This window comes from Halichoerus grypus, chromosome 4 (assembly GCF_964656455.1).
Source record: "Halichoerus grypus chromosome 4, mHalGry1.hap1.1, whole genome shotgun sequence".
Lineage (NCBI taxonomy): Eukaryota > Metazoa > Chordata > Mammalia > Carnivora > Phocidae > Halichoerus > Halichoerus grypus.
The window spans coordinates 185,068,931-185,090,403 of NC_135715.1; the positions used below are offsets into that span (position 1 = coordinate 185,068,931).

Genomic DNA, 21,473 nt, shown 5'->3' on the forward strand with positions numbered 1-21,473 from the left:
GTTTGTATTTTTGTTCTAGTGATTACTCTTAGAATTACTTTTATATACTCTCTCTTTAGATAGTACCCATTAATTTCCTACCCCCAAAATTGATAAATTTAGCATGTGTCCTATTCCTCGGTCCACTCTTTCCTCTCCCACCCAAGTTTAGATCATAATGTTACTTTTTTAATTTTTGGTGTCAAATAGTTTTTTCTTAATTCCAGTATAGTTGACATACACTGTTATATTAGTTTCAGGTGTACAATATAGTGATTCAACAATTCTATATTACTCAGTGCTCATCAGGATAAGTGTACTCATAATCCCCTTCACCTAATTCACCCATCCCCACCACGTACCTCCTCTTTGGTAACCATCCGTTTGTTCTCTGTAGTTGAGAGTCAGTTTTTGGTTTGTCTCTTTTTTTTCTTTGTTCATTTGTTTGTTTCTTCAATTCCACAAATGAGTGAAATCATGTGGTATTTGTCTTTGATTTATTTCACTTAGCATTATATTCTCTAGATCCATCATGATGTTACCTTTATGTGTATCTTTCAGCTCTTAAATGTGCTTGATATTACTCCTTGATTTGTCCAAATAACATGCTGTCAGTCCAACAGACAATGATCTTGCTCTACCATCCATATTTCCCCCTTCCTCACACATTTTTTTGTTATTACACCATTTCTATATTGTCAGGGCTTGTATGTTTAACATCCCAGTCTGTCACCTCATCCCCACTTTTATTTTAATCCTTTTTACTAAAATTTTTCCACTCTTGTCTTGGTTTGCTGAGGTGGATCTTCAAGTAGTTTTCTCAATAATTACTCATAGGAACAACATTCCCAGAATTTTCCTGTTCAAAAGTATTTGGTTTTATTTTTTATATGTGAAAAATAATTTACTCACTATTTGTAGAAGCATCTTGTAGATTTTTCTCCACTTTCCTGTGGCATTAGGTGTTACCGTAGAAAATTCTATAACCAGTAAGATCCCCCTCCCTTGAAAATGACTTGACATTTTTTATCTCGACTGCCCATTCCGTTCTTTCTTTATCTTTAAAGTCCACTAAATTTGCTTGAATGTATCTCAGGGTTGATGGTTTGGAGTCAATTTTCTATGCTTTAGGGTGAAAATATATGTACTTAGGTATATTCAATTTTTTGTTATATTTCGGAAACTTTATTCTCGAATTTATCTCAAAGTGCTTCTATTATTTTGATTTTCTTCTTTAGGAAATATGCTGACTTGTTAACTATCTTCCATTGATTATTTCCTTTCTAATCTTTCTTAATTGTTCTAAACTTCCTGGTTCTTTTTTTTATAAATCTATGTCCTTCACTTTAATTTCTGAAACATCTAAACTCTTTTATCCCTTCTAAATTTGTCTTCATTTCTCTGATGGTTTTTTTTCCTACTTCATACTTAAGTTCTTGCTGTTATAAACATGGATGATAGCTTCAGCTTTTCAAGGCAAACCCCTAAATTCCAGGACATATACTTGTGATTTCTGAGATCTACTTTTCTTTGACCCTTCTGACAGTCCCCCTCTTCTCTGTCAGCTCCTGCCTGGTTTCAGTTGCCTTTTGCATTTTCCTTATTGTGAATGAGAAAATCTCATGTAAGTAGGTAAAAATATACTGTAAATGACTAGCATAAATGTAGGTTGTTTTTGTTGCTATTTTTGTTTTCAGTGTTATGACAACCAAGATGATGTATTGGTAGCTGGAGATTTAGCACTACAAAAGTGGAATGAAGACTTTAAAATACTTGAAGGTTACGGACATGTAAAGCTTATTTTCTTTTCTGTTTGAAGGGAAAAAGAGAAGATATATACATAAAAAAAGCAGTCTCCAAAAAGGTAAAAGTGTGAGAATTCACACCTGTGCACTTACTGCAACCCTGATCTTCCTGCCAGACCCATCTTTGCTGCACCCCTGAAATCTCCCAACTGGCTTCATAAATAATGAATTGTTTCGAGTACAGGCTAAGTTGTTGTAACAAAGAGAGCCCGAAATACAGTCGCTTAAACCATATAATTTATTTCTCTTTCATCAAACAGTCAGAGAAATGAAGACAAATTTAGAAGGGATAAAAGAGTTTAGATGTTTCAGAAATTAAAGTGAAGGACATAGATTTATAAAAAAAAAAAGAACCAGGAAGTTTAGAACAATTAAGAAAGATTAGAAAGAAAATAATCAATGGAAGATAGTTAACAAGTCAACACACAGTTTCCCTCTCTGGGTCCAAAAAAGCTAGTCTGGTTGCCACTGTGTCCCAACCAGTGGGAATGGGGAAAATGGGCCGGGATACCACCTGTCGATTTCTTTTAATGGAAAGATCCAGAGTCTTCTGTTCACATCCTATTGCCCAAAACTTGGTCACATGGCCAGAGCTAGCTGCCAGTGAGGCCAAGAAATATAATCTGTAGTGAGCAGCCACGGGTTCAGCTGTAACTCTATTCCTATGGAAGAAAGAGAGAATGATTGTGGGGGACAAAGAGAAATCTGCCTACTTGCCTTTCACGTTTTTATCCAAAATCACTGACTTTTTCATATTTGGAGGAAAACTCAGACTCTGTTGGTTCAAACCTGGCCTCTTGTCACCTAAGACCCTTGGCAAGAATAGGAGCTGGAACCTGATTGTAACACAGAGCTACGTGGCCAGAGACAAGCTAGCCCTGAATGGGAAATAAGGGACCAGGGGAAAATGTTAGAAAGGTTTGTTGTAACTAATGAACATAGCCCTCAACAGAACAAGGAGAAACAGACAGAGGGAACTTGAATTAATTAAGCAGAAGCTAGAGTCCTGGTATCACATCAGATCTAAGCCTGGGACACAGTTATTTCAACCAAACTCAAGTAGAACATGTGTCTTACTGTGTCCATGCGGCAGACAATGAAAAAGATGAGTGATGCTTCATTCTGTGCACCTGGTTCTGCAATTGTTATTTCCATCGTGTTTCTCCTTTTCTTCCTCCTCTTTGTCTCCTTTCTTTCCCCCTTCCCTCTCCCATTCTACTTGTTCTTCTTGTAGAATTTCTTTCTTTTGTTCATTCTTTAACATCGTATCATATGAAACACTGCTACTAAGCTTATATGGCGCTCAGAGGTGGCTGGGCTTTTTCTTGGGGAGTCGAAACATACCTGGATACATTTTGTTTCCTTTCCATTTCTTCTGATTATTTCTGTCATCTTATCATTTTATATATATGCACACACACACACACACACATATATAACTGTGCTCCTCCCATTTTATATATATATATGTATTACACACATATATTTATGTAAATAATATAAATAAAATTTAAACATATAAATAAATATATACATATATCTCTAGCATCTCTATCGTTTTATCCCCATATTTGCCTATTTCATCTTAATTATTTCTTTTTCTTTTTTTAAATTTTATTTTATTTTATTATGTTATGTTAGTCACCATAAAATACATCATTAGTTTTTGATGTAGTGATCCATGATTCATTGTTTTTGTATAACACCCAGTGCTCCATGCAGTACGTGCCCTCCTTAATACCCATCACCGAGCTAACCCATCCCCCCACCCTCCTCCCCTCTAGAACCCTCAGTTTGTTTTTCAGAGTCCATAGTCTCTCATGGTTCATCTCCCCCTCCGATTTCCCCCCCTTCATTTTTCCCTTCCTTCTCCTAATGTCCTCCATGCTATTCCTTATGTTCCACAAATAAGTGAAACCATATGATAATTGACTTTCTCTGCTTGACTTATTTCATCTTAGCTATTTCTTAGGTTATACTTACCCAGGTCCAAGATTTTTGTTCCTCTGAGTTTTTGTGAAACCTGTCTTACCTGCTTTGTTAAAATGTTGGAATTGGTAGTTTAAGCACAAATTACTTTTGTTCCTTCTACTTCCTTTCCAAAACTGTTCTCTGAAACAGTTCTCTTCCTGCCCCAAGATGAAGTCTTAGGTAAGCCCCGGAGCTGTGCCAATCCCTTTTTGGCAGCAGTGATATACTCATTCAATATTAAAGAGCCTGAGCTAATATAATATTGCAACCGGAAAACATGCAGTAAGGAAGTTGGGTGAGGCCAGCCTCTTCTCTTATCCACAATCTTGTCTAACCCTACTCAGTATCTATGCTTTTAGCTAGTTCAAGTTGTGGAAGAGGGAGAGAAGGACGTAAGGGGCAGGAATAGCCCTCTTATGGGCTATGTCCTTCACGTCTCCCACATATAGAGGATGCATGAGCCATGTTCTTTAAAGAGCCCCTCTTTAGAAAGAATCTCTCCACCGAAGTTCCTCTAATGTAGGAGCTCCAGCTGATTACCTACCACTTCCCCTTAAGGGAGGTCCACACCCCCGCCAGGGTCATCTCGTCCATTCTGATCATCTTTCTGGACAGAATACTTTCAGGAAAAGCTAACTGAGCTCCTCCCTTCCCCAGAGGATCCCATGAGAATCATGCCTTCTCATGGTCCTACTGTCAGTGGGTGTGTAGCTGGTTCCCCATACAGTCACCATCTCTAGACTTGATTATATTCCCTATGCTATAATTTTTATACCTGTGACTTATTCATCCCATAACCGGAAGCCTGTATCTCCCACTCTCCTTCATCCATTTTGCTCATCTCCCCCTCTCCTTCACCCATTTTGCTCATCCCCCACCTCCTCCTCTCTGGCATCAGTTTGCTCTCTGTATTTATGGATCTGTTTCTGCTTTTTGTTTGTCTGTTTTTTCATTTGTTTTATTTCTTATATGTCACATATAAGTGGAATTAAATGGTGTTTGTCTTTCTCTATCTGACTTATTTCATTTAGCAAAATACCTTCTAAGTCCATCCAGGTTGTCACAAATGGCAAGATCTTATCCTTTTTATGGCTGAGTAATATTCCATCTCTCGTGCGCGTGTGTGTGCACACACACACACACACACCACATCTTTAACCATTCATCTATCAATGAACACTTCAATTGCTCCCATATTTTGGCTATTGTAAATAATGCTGCAATAAACATAAGAATGCATAAATCTTTTTGAATTAGTATTTTTGTTTTCTATGGATAAATACCCAGTAGTGGAATTACTGGATCGTATGGTATTTCTATTTTTAATTTTTTGAGGAACCTCCATATTATTTTCCATAGTGGCTGCCCCAGTTTACATTCCCACCAACAGTGCACAAGGGTGCATTTTACTCCACATCCTCCCCAACACCTTTTTTTTTATTATGTTATGTTAATCACCATACATTACATCATTAATTTTTGATGTAGTGTTCCATGATTCATTGTTTGCATATAACACCCAGTGCTCCATGCAGAACGTGCCCTCTCTAATACCCATCACCAGGCTAACCCATCCCCCCACCCTCCTCCCCTCTAGAACCCTCAGTTTGTTTCTCAGAGTCCATAGTCTCTCATGGTTCATCTCTCCCTCCGATTTCCTCCCCTTCATTCTTCCCCTCCTGCTATCTTCTTTTTTTTTTTTTTAACATATAATGTATTATTTGTTTCAGACGTACAGGTCTGTGCTTCAATAGTCCTACACAATTCACAGTGCTCACCATAGCACATACCCTCCCCAATGTCTATCACCCAGCCACCCCATCCCTCCCACCCCCCACCACTCCAGCAACCCTCAGTTTGTTTCCTGAGATTAAGAATTCCTCATATCAGTGAGGTCATATGATACATGTCTTTCTCTGATTGACTTATTTCGCTCAGCATAATACCCTCCAGTTCTATCCACGTCGTTGCAAATGGCAAGATTTCATTCCTTTTGATGGCTACATAATATTCCATTGTATATATATATACCACATCTTCTTTATCCATTCATTTGTCGATTGACATCTTGGCTCTTTCCATAGTTTGGCTATTGTGAACATTGCTGCTATAAACACTGGGGTGCACATATTCCTTCAGATCTCTACATTTGTATCTTTGGGGTAAATACCCAGTAGTGCAATTGCTGGATCGTATGGTAGCTCTCTTTTCAACTTTTTGAGGAACCTCCATACTGTTTTCCAGAGTGGCTGCACCAGCCTGCATTCCCACCAACAGTGTAGGAGGGTTCCCCTTTCTCCGCATCCCCGCCAACATCTGTCGTTTCCTGACTTGTTAATTTTAGCCATTCTGACTGGTGTGAGGTGGTATCTCATTGAGGTTTTGATTTGGATTTCCCTGATGCCGAGCGATGTTGAGCACTTTTTCATGTGTCTGTTGGCCATTTGGATGTCTTCTTTGGAAAAATGTCTGTTCATGTCTTCTGCCCATTTCTTGATTGGATCATTTGATCTTTGGGTGTTGAGTTTAATAAGTTCTTTATAGATTTTGGATACTAGCCCATTATCCGATATGTCATTTGCAAATATCTTCTCCCATTCTGTCGGTTGTCTTTTGGTTTTGTTGACTGTTTCTTTTGCTGTGCAAAAGCTTTTTATCTTGATGAAGTCCCAACAGTTCATTTTTGCCCTTGCTTCCCTTGCCTTTGGTGATGTTTCTAGGAAGAGGTTACTGCGGATGAGGTTGAAGAGGTTGCTGCCTGTGTTCTCCTTTAGGATTTTGATGGACTCCTGTCTCACATTGAGGTCTTTCAACCATTTGGAGTCTATTTTTGTGTATGGTATAAGGAAATGGTCCAGTTTCATTCTTCTGCATGTGGCTGTCCAATTTTCCCAACACCATTTGTTGGAGAGACTGTCTTTTTTCCATTGGACATTCTTTTCTGCTTTGTCAAAGATTAGTTGACCATAGAGTTGAGGGTCCATTTCTGGGCTCTCTATTCTGTTCCATTGATCTATGTGTCTGTTTTTGTGCCAGTACCATACTGTCTTGATGATGACAGCTTTGTAGTAGAGCTGGAAGTCCGGAATTGTGATGCCGCCAGCTTTGCTTTTCTTTTTCAACATTCCTCTGGCTATTCGGGGTCTTTTCTGGTTTCATACAAATTTTAGGATTATTTGTTCCATTTCTTTGAAAAAAGTTGATGGTATTTTGATAGGGATTGCGTTAAATGTGTAGATTGCTCTAGGTAGCATAGACATTTTCACAATATTTGTTCTTCCAATCCATGAGCATGGAATGTTTTTCCATTCGTTTGTGTCTTCCTTGATTTCTTTCATGAGTATTTTATAGTTTTCTGAGTACAGATTCTTTGCCTCTTTGGTTAGATTTATTCCTAGGTATCTTATGGTTTTGGGTTCAATTGTAAATGGGATCTACTCCTTAATTTCTCTTTCTTCTGTCTTGTTGTTGGTGTATAGGAGTGTCACTGATTTCTGGGCATTGATTTTTATATCCTGCCACTTTATTGAATTCCTGTATGAGTTCTAGCAGTTTTGGGGTGGAGTCTTTTGGGTTTTCCACATAAAATATCATATCATCTGCAAAGAGTGAGAGTTTGACTTCTTCTTTGCTGTTTTGGATGCCTTTTATTTCTTTTTGTTGTCTGATTGCTGTGGCTAGGACTTCCAATACTATGTTGAATAGCAGTGGTGATAGTGGACATCGCTGCCGTGTTCCTGACTTTAGGGGGAAAGCTCTCAGTTTTTCCCCATTGAGAATGATATTCACTGTGGGTTTTTCATAGATGGCTTTTATGATATTGAGGTACGTACCCTCTATCCCTATACTCTGAAGAGTTGTGATCAAGAAAAGATGCTGTACTTTGTCAAATGCTTTTTCTGCATCTATTGAGAGGATCATATGGTTCTTGTTCTTTCTTTTATTAATGTATTGTATCACATTGATTGATTTGCGGATGTTGAACCAAACTTGCAGCCCAGGAATAAATCCCACTTGGTTGTGGTGAATAATCCTTTTAATGTACTGTTGTATCCTACTGGCTAGTATTTTGGTGAGAATTTTTGCATCCATGTTCATCAGGGATATTGGTCTGTAATTCTCCTTTTTGATAGGGTCTTTGTCTGGTTTGGGAATCAAGGTAATGGTGGCCTCATAAAACGAGTTTGGAAGTTTTCCTTCCATTTCTATTTTTTGGAACACTTTCAGAAGAATAAGTATTAATTCTTCTTTAAATGTTTGGTAGAATTCCCCTGGAAAGCCATCTGGCCCTGGGCTCTTGTTTGTTGGGAGATTTTTGATGACTGCTTCAATTTCCTTAGTGGTTATAGGTCTGTTCAGGTTTTCTATTTCTTTCTGGTTCAGTTTTGGTAGTTGATACATCTCTAGGAATGCATCCATTTCTTCCAGATTATCTAATTTGCCGGCATATAGTTGCTCATAATATGTTCTTATAATTGTTTGTATTTCTTTGGTGTTGGTTGTGATCTCTCCTCTTTCATTCCTGATTTTATTTCTTTGGGTCATTTCTCTTTTCTTTTTGATAAGTCTGGCCAGGGGTTTATCAATCTTGTTAATTCTTTCAAAGAATCAGCTCCTAGTTTCGTTGATCTGTTCTACTGTTCTTTTGGTTTCTATTTCATTGATTTCTGCTCTGATCTTTATGATTTCTCTTCTCCTGCTGGGTTTAGGCTTTATTTGCTGTTCTTTCTCCAGCTCCTTTAGTTGTAGGGTTAGGTTGTGTATTTGCAACCTTTCTTGTTTCTTGAGAAAGGCTTGTATTGCTATATACTTTCCTCTTAGGACTGCCTTTGCTGCATCCCAAAGATTTTGAACAGTTGTGTTTTCATTTTCATTGGTTTCCATGAATTTTTTTTATTCTTCTTTAATTTCCTGGCTGACCCATTCATTCTTTAGTAGGATGCTCTTTAGCCTCCATATATTTGAGTTCATTCTGACTTTCCTCTTGTGATTGAGTTCTAGTTTCAAAGCATTGTGGTCTGAAAATATGCAGGGAATGATCCCAATCTTTTGGTACTGGTTGAGACTGATTTGTGACCTAGGATGTGATCTATCCTGGAGAATGTTCCATGGGCACTAGAGAAGAATGTGTATTCTGTTGCTTTGGGGTGGAATGTTCTGAATATTTCTGTGAAGTCCATTTGGTCCAGTGTGTCATTTAAAGTCTTTATTTCCTTGTTGATCTTTTGCTTAGATGATCTGCCCAAATTATTGAGGGGGGTGTTAAAGTCCCCCACTATTATTGTATTGTTTTCAATGTGTTTCCTTGCTTTTGTTATTAATTGGCTTATATAATTGGTTGCTCCCATGTTAGGGGCATAGATATTTACAATTGTTAGATCTTCTTGTTGGATAGACCCTTTAAGTAGGATATAGTGTCCTTCCTCATCTCTTATTATAGTCTTTGGTTTAAAATCTAATTTGTCTGATATAAGGATTGCCACCCCAGCTTTCTTTTGGTGTCCATTAGCATGGTAAATAGTTTTCCACCCCCTCACTTTCAATCTGGGGGTGTCTTTGGGTCTAAAATGAGTCTCTTGCAGACAGCATATCGATGGGTCTTGTTTTTTTATCCAATCTGATAGCCTGTGTCTTTTGATTGGGGCATTTAGCCCATTTACATTCAGGGTAACTATTGAAAGATATGAATTTAGTGCCATTGTATTGCCTGTAAGGTGACTGTTACTGTATATTGTCTCTGTTCCTTTCTGGTCTATGTTGCTTTTAGGCTCTCTCTTTGCTTAGAGGACCCCTTTCAATATTTCTTGTAGGGTTGGTTTTGTGTTTGCAAATTCCTTTAGTTTTTGTTTGTCCTGGAAGCTTTTTATCTCTTCTATTTTCAATGACAGCCTAGCTGGATATAGGATTCTTGGCTGCATATTTTTCTCATTTAGTGCTCTGAATATATCATGCCAGTCCTTTCTGGCCTGCCAGGTCTCTGCAGATAGGTCTGTTGCCAATCTAATGTTTCTACCATTGTAGGTTACAGATCTCTTCTCCCAAGCTGCTTTCAGGATTTTCTCTTTGTCTCTGAGACTCGTAAGTTTTACTATTAGATGTTGGGGTGTTGACCTATTTTTATTGATTTTGAGAGGGGTTCTCTGTGCCTCCTGGATTTTCATGCCTGTTTCCTTCCCCAAATTAGGGAAGTCCTCTGTTATAATTTGCTCCAATATACCTTCTGTCCCTCTCTTTCTTCTTCTTCTGGGATCCCAATTATTCTAATGTTGTTTTGTCTTATGGTATCACTTATCTCTTGAATTCTGCCCTCGTGATCCAGTAGTTGTTTATCTCTCTTTTTCTCAGCTTCTTTATTTTCCATTATTTGGTCTTCTATATCACTAATTCTCTCTTCTGCCTCATTTATCCTAGCAGTTAGAGCCTCCATTTTTTATTGCACCTCATTAATAGCCTTTTTGATTTCGACTTGGTTAGATTTTAGTTCTTTTATTTCTCCAGAAAGGGTTTCTCTAATAACGTCCATGCTTTTTTCAAGCCCAGCTAGTATCTTTAAAATCATCATTCTGAACTCTAGTTCTGACATCTTACTAATGTCTGTATTGATTAGGTCCCTAATCAGTCGCTACTGCCTCTTGTTCTTTTTGTTGAGGTGATTTTTTCTGTCTTGTCATTTTGTCCAGAGGAGAATAGATGAATGAGAGAACAAAATGCTAACAGGGTAACAACGTCCCCAGAAAATATACAGTAAACAAATCAGAAAAGACCTGAAACCAGGGGGGAAAAAAGGGAAAGAAAGAAAAAAGAAAAAGAAAAAGATAAAAACAAACAGAACCAAAACAAAACAAAAAAAAACAGAATATGATCAAATATGATCAGGCTGGTGCATAGATCAGTGCCACACACTAGATTTTGGGCATATTTTGGTCTGTTAGAAGAAAGTGCCTCCCAAAATTTTAAAGAAAGAAAAACTTATATATGTACAAAAATAAGGGTTAATATGATGAAGGGATGGAATATGACTGTAAAGATGAAAATTATAAAAGATTTTATAAAAGGAATTGGTAAGATGTTGGTTGAAAAAAGAAAGAAGAGGATTTAAAAAAAGGGAGAGAATGTGATCAGGCAGGAGACTAGAACAAAGCCTGCACTAGAGATTTAGGGTATATTTTGATCTGTTAGAAGAAACTGTTTCCCAAAATTTTAAAGAGAGAACAACTTATATATATATACCAAAAATAAGGGTAACTACTATGAAGGGATAGAATATGACTCTAAAAATGAAAAATAAAAAAGATTTTTTAAAAAAGGGATTGATAAGATTTTGGTTGAAAAAGGGAAAAAGAAAAATTCAAAAAAAAATTAACTTTGAAAGACTAAAGAATCATGGTAAAAAAGCCATGGATTCTATGTGCAGTATTCCCCTAGTGCTGGAGTCCTGCCGTTCTCACGGTAAACCTGGTCTTGGCTGGCTGTTCTTGCTGATCTTCTGGGGGAGGGGCCTGTTGCCGTGGTTCCCAAATGTCTTTGCCGGAGGCGGAATTGCCCCGCCCTGCCCGGTCCGGGCTAAGTAATCTGCTCGGGTTTGCTCTCGGGAGCTTTTGTTCCCTGCAAGCTTTCCCTACGGCTTTGGAGGCCAAGAGTGAGAATGGCGGCCTCCCAATCTCCGCCCCGGAGGAGCTGAGAACTCGGGCCCCGCTCCTCGCGCCCCCAGAGAAAAGCAGTCAGTCACTCTCGTGTCCCCGGTCTCCGGCCACACTCCGTGCTCACCCGGCCTGTGACCGCGCGTTTCTATCTCTGGCACACGATCCCGTGTGGAGTCTCCAAACCCAGCAGATCCCTGCGGTGCGCTCCCGCGCCACTCCTCCCGGGGGAGGAAGGGGAGTCTCCCCAGTTCTGCTGCTTGTTGGGTCCCTGCTGGAGGAGTAGTGGCCCGACTGTGCCCCGGATCACGGTTTATGACAACCCCGAGCTGGGAGCCCACGCCTGGGCTCCATCTCTGCAGCCGGCTTCCCCGCTCCGATACCTGGGAGCTCTGCTGCACTCAGGCACCCCTGGTCTTTCTGTGACCCCGAGGGTCCTGAGACCACACTGTCCCGCGAGGGTTCCGCCCCCCGCTTAGCCACCGGAGTGACATCCCTCAGCGGAGCCGAGTTCTAAAAGTTCTGATTTTGTGCTCCGCGGCTCTATCACTTGCCAGAAGCGGCCGACAGAGGCCCCTCCCCCGCCATCTATCCTCCCGAATATCGCCTCGGATTCACTTCTCTGCACGTCCTACCTTCCAGAAAGTGGTCGCTTTTCTGTTCAGAGAGTTGTTGCTCTTCTTTTCTTCGATCTCCTGTTGAGTTCGTAGGTGTTCAGAATGGTTTGATCCCTATCCAGCTGAATTCCTGGGACCAGACGAAATCCAGGTCTCCTAGTCCTCCGCCATCTTGCTCCACCCCCAGGCTCCCCAACACTTTTTATTTCTTGTCCTTTTGATTCTAGTCATTCTGACAGGTATAAGGTGATATCTCATTGTGGTTTGGATTTGAATTTCCCTGATGATGAGTGACGTTGAACATCTTTTCATGTGTCTGTTGGCCAACTGTATGTTTTCATTGGAAAAAATGTTCACATCCTCTACCCATTTTCAACCAATTTTTTCAATGTTGAGTTGTATAACTTCTTTATATATTTTGGATATTTACCCTTTATTGGATATATATCATTTGTGAATATTTTATCTCATTCAGTAGGTTGCCTTTTCATTTTGTTGATGTTTTTCCTTCACTGTGCAAAAATTTTTATTTTGGTGTAGTCCTAATAGTTTATTTTGCTTTTATTTCCCTTGCCCGAGGACTCAGATCAGAAAAATGTTCCTGAGGCTGATGTCAAAAAGATTACTGCCTGTCTTTTCTTCTAGGAATTTTACATTTTCAGGTCTCACCTTTAGATCTTTAATCCATTTTGAGTTTACTTTTGTATATAGTATAAGAAAGTGGTCCAGTTTCCTTCCTTTGCATGTCCAGTTTTCCCAGCACCATTTGTTGAAGAGACTGTCTTTTCCTCATTGTATATTCTTTCCTCCTTTGTCAGAAGTTAATTGACCATATAAGTGTGAGTTTATTTCTGGGCTCTCTATTCTGTTCCATTGATCTGTGTGTCTCTTTTTTTGCCAATACCATACTGTTTTGATTACTACAGATTTGTAATATATTTTGAAATCTCAGAGTATGATGCCTCTAGCTTTGTTGTTCTTTCTCAAGATTGCTTTGGCTATTTGGGGTCTTTGTGGTTCCCTATAAATTCTAGTATTATTTGTTCTAGTTCTGTGAAAAATGTTGTTAGTATTTTCATAGATTGATTTTTATCCTTCATTCTGTTGATGTGGTGTATCACATTGATTGATTGGCAAATATTGAATCATCCTTGCATTTCTAGAATAAATTCCACTTGGTTGTGGTGAGTGATCTTTTTAATGAATTGTTGAATGCAGTTTGCTAATATTTTGTTAAGGATTTTTGCATCTTTGTTCATCAGGGATACTGGCCTATAGTTCTCTTTTCTTTTCTTTCTTTCTTTTTTTTTTTTTTTTTTGTAGTCTTTGTCTTGTTTTGGTATCAGGGTAATGCTGGTCTCATAGAATGTATCTGGAAGCTTTCCTTCCTCTTCTAGTTTTTTGAAATAGTTTGAGAAGAACAGGTATTAACTCTTCTCTAAATGTTTGGTAGAGTTCACCTGTGAATCCAACTGGTCCTGGACTTTTGGTTGTTGGGAGTTTTTTGATTGTCAGTTCAATTCCATTACTAGTAATTGGTCTGTTTGGATTCTCTATTTCTTCCTAATTCAATTTTGGAAGATTGTGTATGTTTCTAGGAATTTATCCATTTCTTGTAGGTTGTCCAGTGTGTTAGCATATAGTTTTTCATAGCAGTCTCTTACAATCCTTTGCATTTCTGTGGTATTTGTTCTTATTTCTCCTCTTTCATTTCTGATTTTGTTTCCTCTCTCTTTTTCTCTTGATGAGTCTGGCTAAGAGTTTATTAATTTTGTTTATTTTTTCAAAGAACTAGCTCTTTGTTTCCTTGGTATTTTCTATGTTTTTTTGTTTGTTTGTTTCTATTTCATTTATTTCTGGTCTGATCTTTATTATTTCTTTCCTTCTACTAACCTTGGGATTTATTTGTTCTTTTTCTAGTTCTATTAGGTATAAGGTTAGATTATGTATTTGAGATTTTTCTTGTTTCCTGAGGTATTCTTGTATCACTATAAATTTCCCTCTTAGAACTGCTTTTGTTGTGTCCCAAGGATTTTGGACTGTTGTGTTTTCATTTTCATTTGTTTCTATCTATTTTTTTATTTCTTCTTTGATTTCTTCATTGACTCATTGGTTATTTAGTAGCATGTCAGCAGCATCATTTTTATATTTTATATTTTATATTTTTGTTTTCTCAGTGAGAAGGAAAGGCAGACATAGAATCCAAACTCTGAGTAACAGAGCCCTATGGAACAGAGGCAAACCAAAAGGTAAAAAGAAAAAAAAATTTTTAATTTAAAAAAAGTATACATTTTCCATTTTCAGTAACTAAATGTCTAAGTTCTCATGCTTTATTCTATGCTTTTAGTAACAAACCTACTTCCGTATTGCTTTATGTAGCTGTACTGTTGAGAAATATATCAAATTTAGTCCATTTCCAAAATGTGACAGGGAGAGAAAGATGATAATACCACAAAAAGGTGATTTGGTGATGAATCTGCAACCAGACCTGGGGCCCAAGTGCCACTGCAGTGCTCCTTCTGACGAGCTGATAACTTTCAGGGCTGGAAGTAGTTGTAGCCGTGAAACACTGTGTAATTCACAAGTGATGTAGCTGTCCTTCCTCATGTCCCATGACCTTGAGGTAATTGTATGGACTCAAGAGTGTCACTTTACCTCTTCTGCCTGGTTTACTCATCTATAAAGTAAGATAAATAATAATAGCTTGACTGCCCTCCAAGGCCCATCTCAGCCTCATATGGTTTTGACCTCCTTGCTCATTTTTGCCACCGCTTTCAGCTCAAATATCTTCTTTCAGGTTTAACGTTTTGGGCAGCTATCTGACCTGTAGAATCCACCATAAAACCTCCCTTGGAACCCTGTATTACCACCTTTTATGTCTGTCTCTTTATTAAAGGAAATCTTCAGCACCTTCATTTAATCAGAATTTTTATCTGTGAGCATTGACTTTCTCATCTGTAAAATGAGGATAGTATTAGTTCCTGTTTGATAATTTGTTCTAAGGATGAAGTAAGTTAATAGAGGCAAGATCTAAGAATAGTTCTTGACACACAAGAAGCACTCAATAGATGTCTAACTTCAGTATACTTCTTACACAGTTGCTTCGGAAATCTACAAAACACAGTTTCAAATTTATTTGGAGATAATAGTAGAAGAAATATAGGATGAATCTCAGTTAAGTATCATCTTTGTAACTAAGTCTAGGCCAGGGTTCAGCAAACTATGGCCCACAGGACAAATCCAGCCCACTGACTATTTGTAAATAAAGTTTTCTTGGAACACAGCCACATCTTTTCATTTCCATATTATCTACGGATGCTTTCATAATACAACAGCAGATTTGAATAGTCACAACAGCAATTACGTACCTTAAGTATTTACTATCTGTCAGTTTATAGGAAAAAGTTCCTGACTCCTGATTCATTCACACATTTGCCATTTTTCTTGAAGTACTAGACAGGCTTCTGAAAAGTTACATTTGAATGGTGTTTTTGTAAAACACTACTATTTGCAATGTAATGTTATAAACACAAACATTTGTGTTATTTTTTTACTTTCTCAGGGAGAAAAACAGTCATCTCCGGGTCTTTGAGAAGAGGCAGAAAAAGAGGTAAAAGGAAGTAAATAATATACTTTTAATAATTAAGTCTCTAAATTCTTATTTTATACTCTGTGTTTTGAGTGATCAGTCAATTTTCTTAATTGGCTTTTAGAACAAGTAACAAATGTTAGGCTATTCATTGGCCTTGGTTAATTTCTTTTTTTTTTTTTAAAGATTTTATTTATTTATTTGACAGAGAGAGATAGAGAGAGCAGGAACACAAGCAGGGAGAGTGGGAGAGGGAGAAGCAGGCTCCCCGCTGAGGAAGGAGCCTGATGCGGGGCTCGATCCCAGGACCCTGGGATCATGACCTGAGCCAAAGGCAGACGCTTAATGACTGAGCCACCCAGGCGCCCCAGCCTTGGTTAATTTCAACAACAAGACAAGATGGTATAACACCCACTCCATTGATTAGCGAGAGAAATGCAACCACAGAGAGAGACCCCAGGCCTCCTTGGGCCCGTACAGGGCTTATTTGACTACACTGATAACTTTTGAGGAAGGAAATATAAAGAAAAAATATAAAGGTTATGACTCTCATGATATTAGCTGACCCTTCTCTTGCCCACATAGAGAGCCACAGGTTGCCCATCAAGGGGGACCCTGGGTGGTAATACAAGACCTGTGTCCTAATTCCCAAACTTCCTTCGGATGTGTGACTTTGGATTATCATTTGTGGGTTTGCTTTTTTGGACTCATTTTCCTTCTCTGTAAATGGGTGGGTGGCAGGTGAATTAGACTGAGTGACCTTCTAGGCCCATCCCAGCTCTAACAGAATAACTCTGGAAGGACCATGGTCACCCACGCTTCCCATTCCATAGAGAAGGCCCAGCATTTGTCTTTAATGAATCCCCCTCAGTGTTGGTCAGAAGGGCAGGAGCAGATGCTCCTGCTTCTGAAGTTCATTTTAAGACTTGCAACGCCTGCTTCAGCAGAATCAGATCCCAGTACCCAGTACCCAAAGGATGTGCAGAGGTCCCCTCCCTGAGTAATTTGCAGTTCTAGCATGCTCTACCTTGAGTTTCCCTTTTAGCTGCAGAGAAAGCTCACATGAAGAAGTGCAACAAGCAGAGAGCAAGGAGAGAAGAGAGACACTGCCCTGCTAGGTGCCCCATTGCAATCTTGCTTTCTGTCCCTGAGCTGATTCCTCAAGCAGGGAGACAAAACTAAAAGTTGAGGTTTTATCTCCAGCTACATAACTTCAAAGCAATAATACGGCGGGAGGAAATCATTGCACAATGGGGAGTTGTGGTCAACAAACTTGGAGATTCAGACACCTCCACACAAAGCTTTTAATGTAGGGTTTTGGAAAATGACACTATCTTTGTGCTCCTAATCTGCCATAGAAGAAAGACCTAGAAGGGTAACGAGTTCATGGGGAAAAGCCCTCCCATACATTTTAAATGATAAAAGAAAGATCTCAAGATGGATGAGATCAAAACAGTGCATAGTTGTAGAGAAAGATGGAATGAAAAAAATAATGCTTCTTTGCAGGTCCAAGAATTCCCAGAGATACACATATGAATTTTTGCCTTCCGGAACTTCCCGTGACCTGTGGAGAGGCAAAGGGGATTTTATATAAGGAGAAAATGAAACAAGGTGGATTTCATGATCTTCTATGCTTTTCAACTGGAAAATACCCATGTGAATAATATATTATTCAGGGGGTAGACACCTGTGTCGGGGGTCTCCCAAGACCATCCCTACGTTTGGTGATTCACTAGGAGGACTCATAGGACTCAGCATATAGTGAACTCATGGTGATGATTTATTAGATTAAAAAGGGTACAAAGCAAAATCAAGGAAGGAAAAGACACACAGGACAAAGTCCAAAGGAAACCAGGTGCCAGTGTCCAAGAGTCTCTCCCGATAGAGTCACACAGGACGCACTTAATTCTCTAGCAATGAATTGTAGCAATACATGTGAAATGCCGTCTACCAGAGAGACTGCCCCCAGCCTTGGAGTCCAGGTTTTTATCAGGGGTTAGTCACGTAGGTGTCCTCTGTCTAGCACACGCCAAAATTTCAGACTCCCCGAAGGAGAGCAGGTGTTCGGCAGAAACCATTTATATTGTTTATGTAAACAGCTTAGGACAGTGAGACACTCTTTAAAGGTCTGGGAATCGTGAGACCCCTGCCCAAATGCAAGTTCCCCAATGCCAGCCAAGAGCCAACCTTGCAAGCAGACCTTTCTAAAGATAGCAGCCTCTGCTCTGACCCATTAGCTCTTTTCTGTACAGCATCCCAGATAAGCTGGAGGAAAGATGGCATTTCCACACTTATAATTAATGAACATAACAGGACATCTCTCCTTTCCCCATGGAAAATGTCCACAGGATGCCCATCCAGCACCCAATGCAAGACCAAGTACTTCAATATCAGGGTGGAATATGTACACATTTGGGAAATCTGGCAATAACCTTCACAGCCCCATTCCCCTTAACATCTGTATGGCCTTACGCTAATGGGAGGGAGCCCAGGATTTAGAATTAGAGGACCCGATTCAAGTTCCAGTGATACCACGAGTGTCTTTTCCATCTAGACCAAATCGCTAGTGTCTTATCCTGAACTTCCTCCCGGACAAAATGGGCATAATAATAAAACTTGCCTCACCATGTTATTATGAGGGGGGGAAATGAGATGGCAGATATAAAATACTTTGCAAATCATAACTGTTAAAGTACAGTACAAATGTTCATCTGTCATAATTGATTCCCCCCACCCAAATATAGTTCTCTAGGCACCAACATGTATCAATGTTTGCCCTGTGACCATATTATAGATGTATAATTTAACTTTTCCCACTTGATGACATTTCCATAATCACTTTTCCCATAGAGTAGTTATGAGTCCAAAATATGAGAAATAATTTTTTTTGAGAGAGAGAGAGAGGAAGAGAGAGAGAGAGGAGGAAGGGGCAGAGGGAGAGGGAGAGAGAGAATCCCAAGCAGGCTCCATGCCCAGTGCGGAGCCCAATGCGGGGCTTGATCTCACCGCCCTGAGATCCTGACCTGAGCTGAAATCACGAGTCAGATGCTCAACTGACTGAGCCACCCAGGCACCCCCAAAATATGAGAAATAATTGATTACCATCAGCTGGATGACCGACATCGTACAAGAGGAAGCAGGTGCACTGTGGTGACAGCTCCTACATGACCACCCGTGTGGCTTCGTCTGTCCCCCCTGAAACTCAGCCTGGCTCTCAGAGAAGGGGAGGAAAAGAATCCTGCTCATTCATCTTTGGAGCCAATCAGTTTTTTCTCTTTTGAATATAGTGAAATACTTTTTTAAAATAACCGTTGGTGCTAATTATTGTCCTCGTTAAACAAAAGTCAAAGACGGGTGCACACAGGACTGGAAGTCCTGTCCCGCCCTTGCCTTCTGGGCTGCTTGGGGGGCCGCTGAGAGCCATCTCAGTTTTCCTGCTGTAGATTCTGAGCCCAAGACAGGTGGCTCAGGTGCAAGGCGAAGGCCACATTCTGGGGGTTCTATGGTTGGTGGGGGGCACTCCCTGGCAACTCCTTGTTTTGGTCTCACAGGAACCTCAGAGAAGTGTATAAAGGGTAAGGATGGAAGATGGTTTACCTTCAGGGAATTCGAAGTTGAAGGAAACTACTCACGGTCCAAGAACTGGAAGATGAGTGTGAGATGTGGTGGATTCCCCCTGAAAGACCTGATTAAGGTATCTCAATGATAAGCGGCTTACATGCAGGGTTTAGTGTCACTGTTCACCAGCTCCAAGCATTAGCAGAATTTCTCAGTGTCCAGAAAACTGTCACGATGCCCTCGCCCAGGTCACAATGCATGTGTTACTAACATTGCACTCGGAAGCATCTTGGCTGCTTTATAGTACAGCTTAGTCCTCTAAATGCATGAACTCTTATCCTTTTGAAGGTCAGACAGGAAATTGTGGCTGTGATGGGGTCATGAATAACTGCCACTGTGTAATGTGGTCACAGGAAAGTAGCAGGCAGCTTCCAGAAGCTGAGAGGTGGGGGTCTTGGACTTTGGAGGCTGGAGGAAGGAGTCTGGACCCTTCCTTTAATCATGGAGGGATCGTGGGAGGGTTTTGGGTTACGGACTGACTGACACAGGTGACACACTGCTTTAGAAGTATTCATCTGATCAGAGAATGCAGGATGGGTTGGAGGGTGGAGTGCTGGCAGCCATGAAGACCTCACATGACCTTCACCGCCTCTGTGCCTGATCCACCCATGCTCAGCCCGCGAGGCCCAGCTCAAACAGCACCTTCTCACCACACCTGTTGCCTGTCGCTGCTCTAACAGCTCTTTACAACCTGGGTGGCTTAAAACCATACAAATCCATTATCTTAACAGGTCTGGAGGCTAGAAGTCTGAAATCAGTTTCATTGGGCTCAAGTCAAGGTGTCAGCAGGGCTGGTTCTTCCTGGAGCCTTCCAGGGAGAATTTGTTCCTTACCTTTTTCAGCTTCTGGAAGCTGCCTGCATTCCTTGGCTTGAGGCCCTTCCTGGCATCACTCCTGGCATCACTCCAATGTGTTCTGTCATTACATCTCCTACTGCTCACTCTGACCCTCTTGCCTCCCTGGCAAAAGGATGCTTGTCATTACATTGGCCCCACAGAGATAATCAGAATGATCTCCCCATTGCAAGGTCCTTAATTACATCTGTAGAGTCATTTTTACCACTTAAGTTAACATATTCAGAAGTCTGGGGGTTGGGATCTGACCATCTTTGGGGGCCAGTATTCAGCCTACCATAGTCACCTGTCTCTGGATCCCAAAATACTCTGTGAGAGCAGGGTTTACACTTTATCATCCTTACCCATCCTATAAGGCTCATCCTACTTGTCTCCCCAGAGGCCTAGACACCTTTGTGTGCCCAGGGCCACTGATCGGGCCTGTGCCCTGTCGTCACTCCCCAGGTTATGTGGCAGTGGGTAGCTGTAGCTAAACACACAAGTTAGAGGGGCCCCGGGGAATGGAAAGGAAGCAGTGCGTATAGAAGGCATTGTGAAGGAAAAGCTGGCAAGGCTATGAGGAAAGCAAGACAGGATGCAGTTTTTAAAGCTTACCTTAAAGCTGCGTCTGGGTAAGAGAGAGCAGTGTGTTACAGATCTGGAGAGGGACATTATTTTCCATGAAGACACCCTGAATTTGTGTTGACAATGGGACATATCTGGAGGGCGGTTGGAAATACCAAGCTCACAGAGTAGAAACAAGGACCCATCATAGCATTCATCTCATTTCTCTTTCAGAATAAATACCTACCAGACCCGCCAAGAAGAAGAAGAAGAAAGGTAATTATCACATGACTTTCGGCCAATGTCTCGCCCCCTTGGGATGGATAATAGCCGTGTGTCACCTGGCGAAGCAAACAACCCAAATCACATTCTCTCCCTTTCTTTTGTATCCTTCCTCTCCTTCACATGCACACACGCACATTCACACTGAGTCCTTGTTCAAGGGATCCTTCTTTAAAGGGCCCTTCATTTCCTTTATGGAGATATCACCTTTGAGAATAGAGAGACTGGAAGGCTGATGTGCCAGGAGTGAGACACTGCTGACCTGGAAGATCTTCTGCTTTATGGAGAGGCCACACCAGGGAGATGGTTTTGGAGCTGGGTGTCTGCGTGAAAGCATCAGGCCTCACCAGAGGGGCTTTGCAAACCTCAGTTCCATCTATGGAGGTGAATTCTCTTTCCTTCAAAGTCGCATGTAGAGTTCGCGGACCAGTGGTTTCCATGGTGCATGGAGTCCAAGGAAGGAGATGGGATAGTCGGTGTCTTCCATGGCCTCTCCGAGAGCAGGTGTGAGAGAGAACCTGTGTGGTACACAAAGGAGATGGAAGAGCTTCCATTTTCCTAACCTCCAATAGTGG

The 21,473-nt window shown here is 40.4% G+C and overlaps 1 protein-coding gene across 9 annotated transcripts in view; it reads left to right on the plus strand.

The window, feature by feature from the left end:
- SP100 (SP100 nuclear antigen) overlaps positions 1-21,473 on the plus strand; it is a 95,974-nt gene that overhangs the window by 65,720 nt on the left and 8,781 nt on the right. For 5 of the 9 annotated variants that reach the window (XM_078071442.1, XM_078071437.1, XM_078071438.1 and 2 more), the window contains 6 exons: positions 1,799-1,843; positions 14,190-14,261; positions 15,575-15,622; positions 17,108-17,212; positions 19,153-19,295; positions 20,851-20,892. In XM_078071442.1, coding sequence (XP_077927568.1) covers positions 1,799-1,843; positions 14,190-14,261; positions 15,575-15,622; positions 17,108-17,212; positions 19,153-19,295; positions 20,851-20,892 — 455 coding nt within the window. Of the gene's footprint in view, positions 1-1,798; positions 1,844-14,189; positions 14,263-15,574; positions 15,623-17,107; positions 17,213-19,152; positions 19,296-20,850; positions 20,893-21,473 lie in introns of those variants that run through there. The other 4 variants (XM_078071443.1, XM_078071440.1, XM_078071444.1 and 1 more) reach the window with 4 other exon arrangements.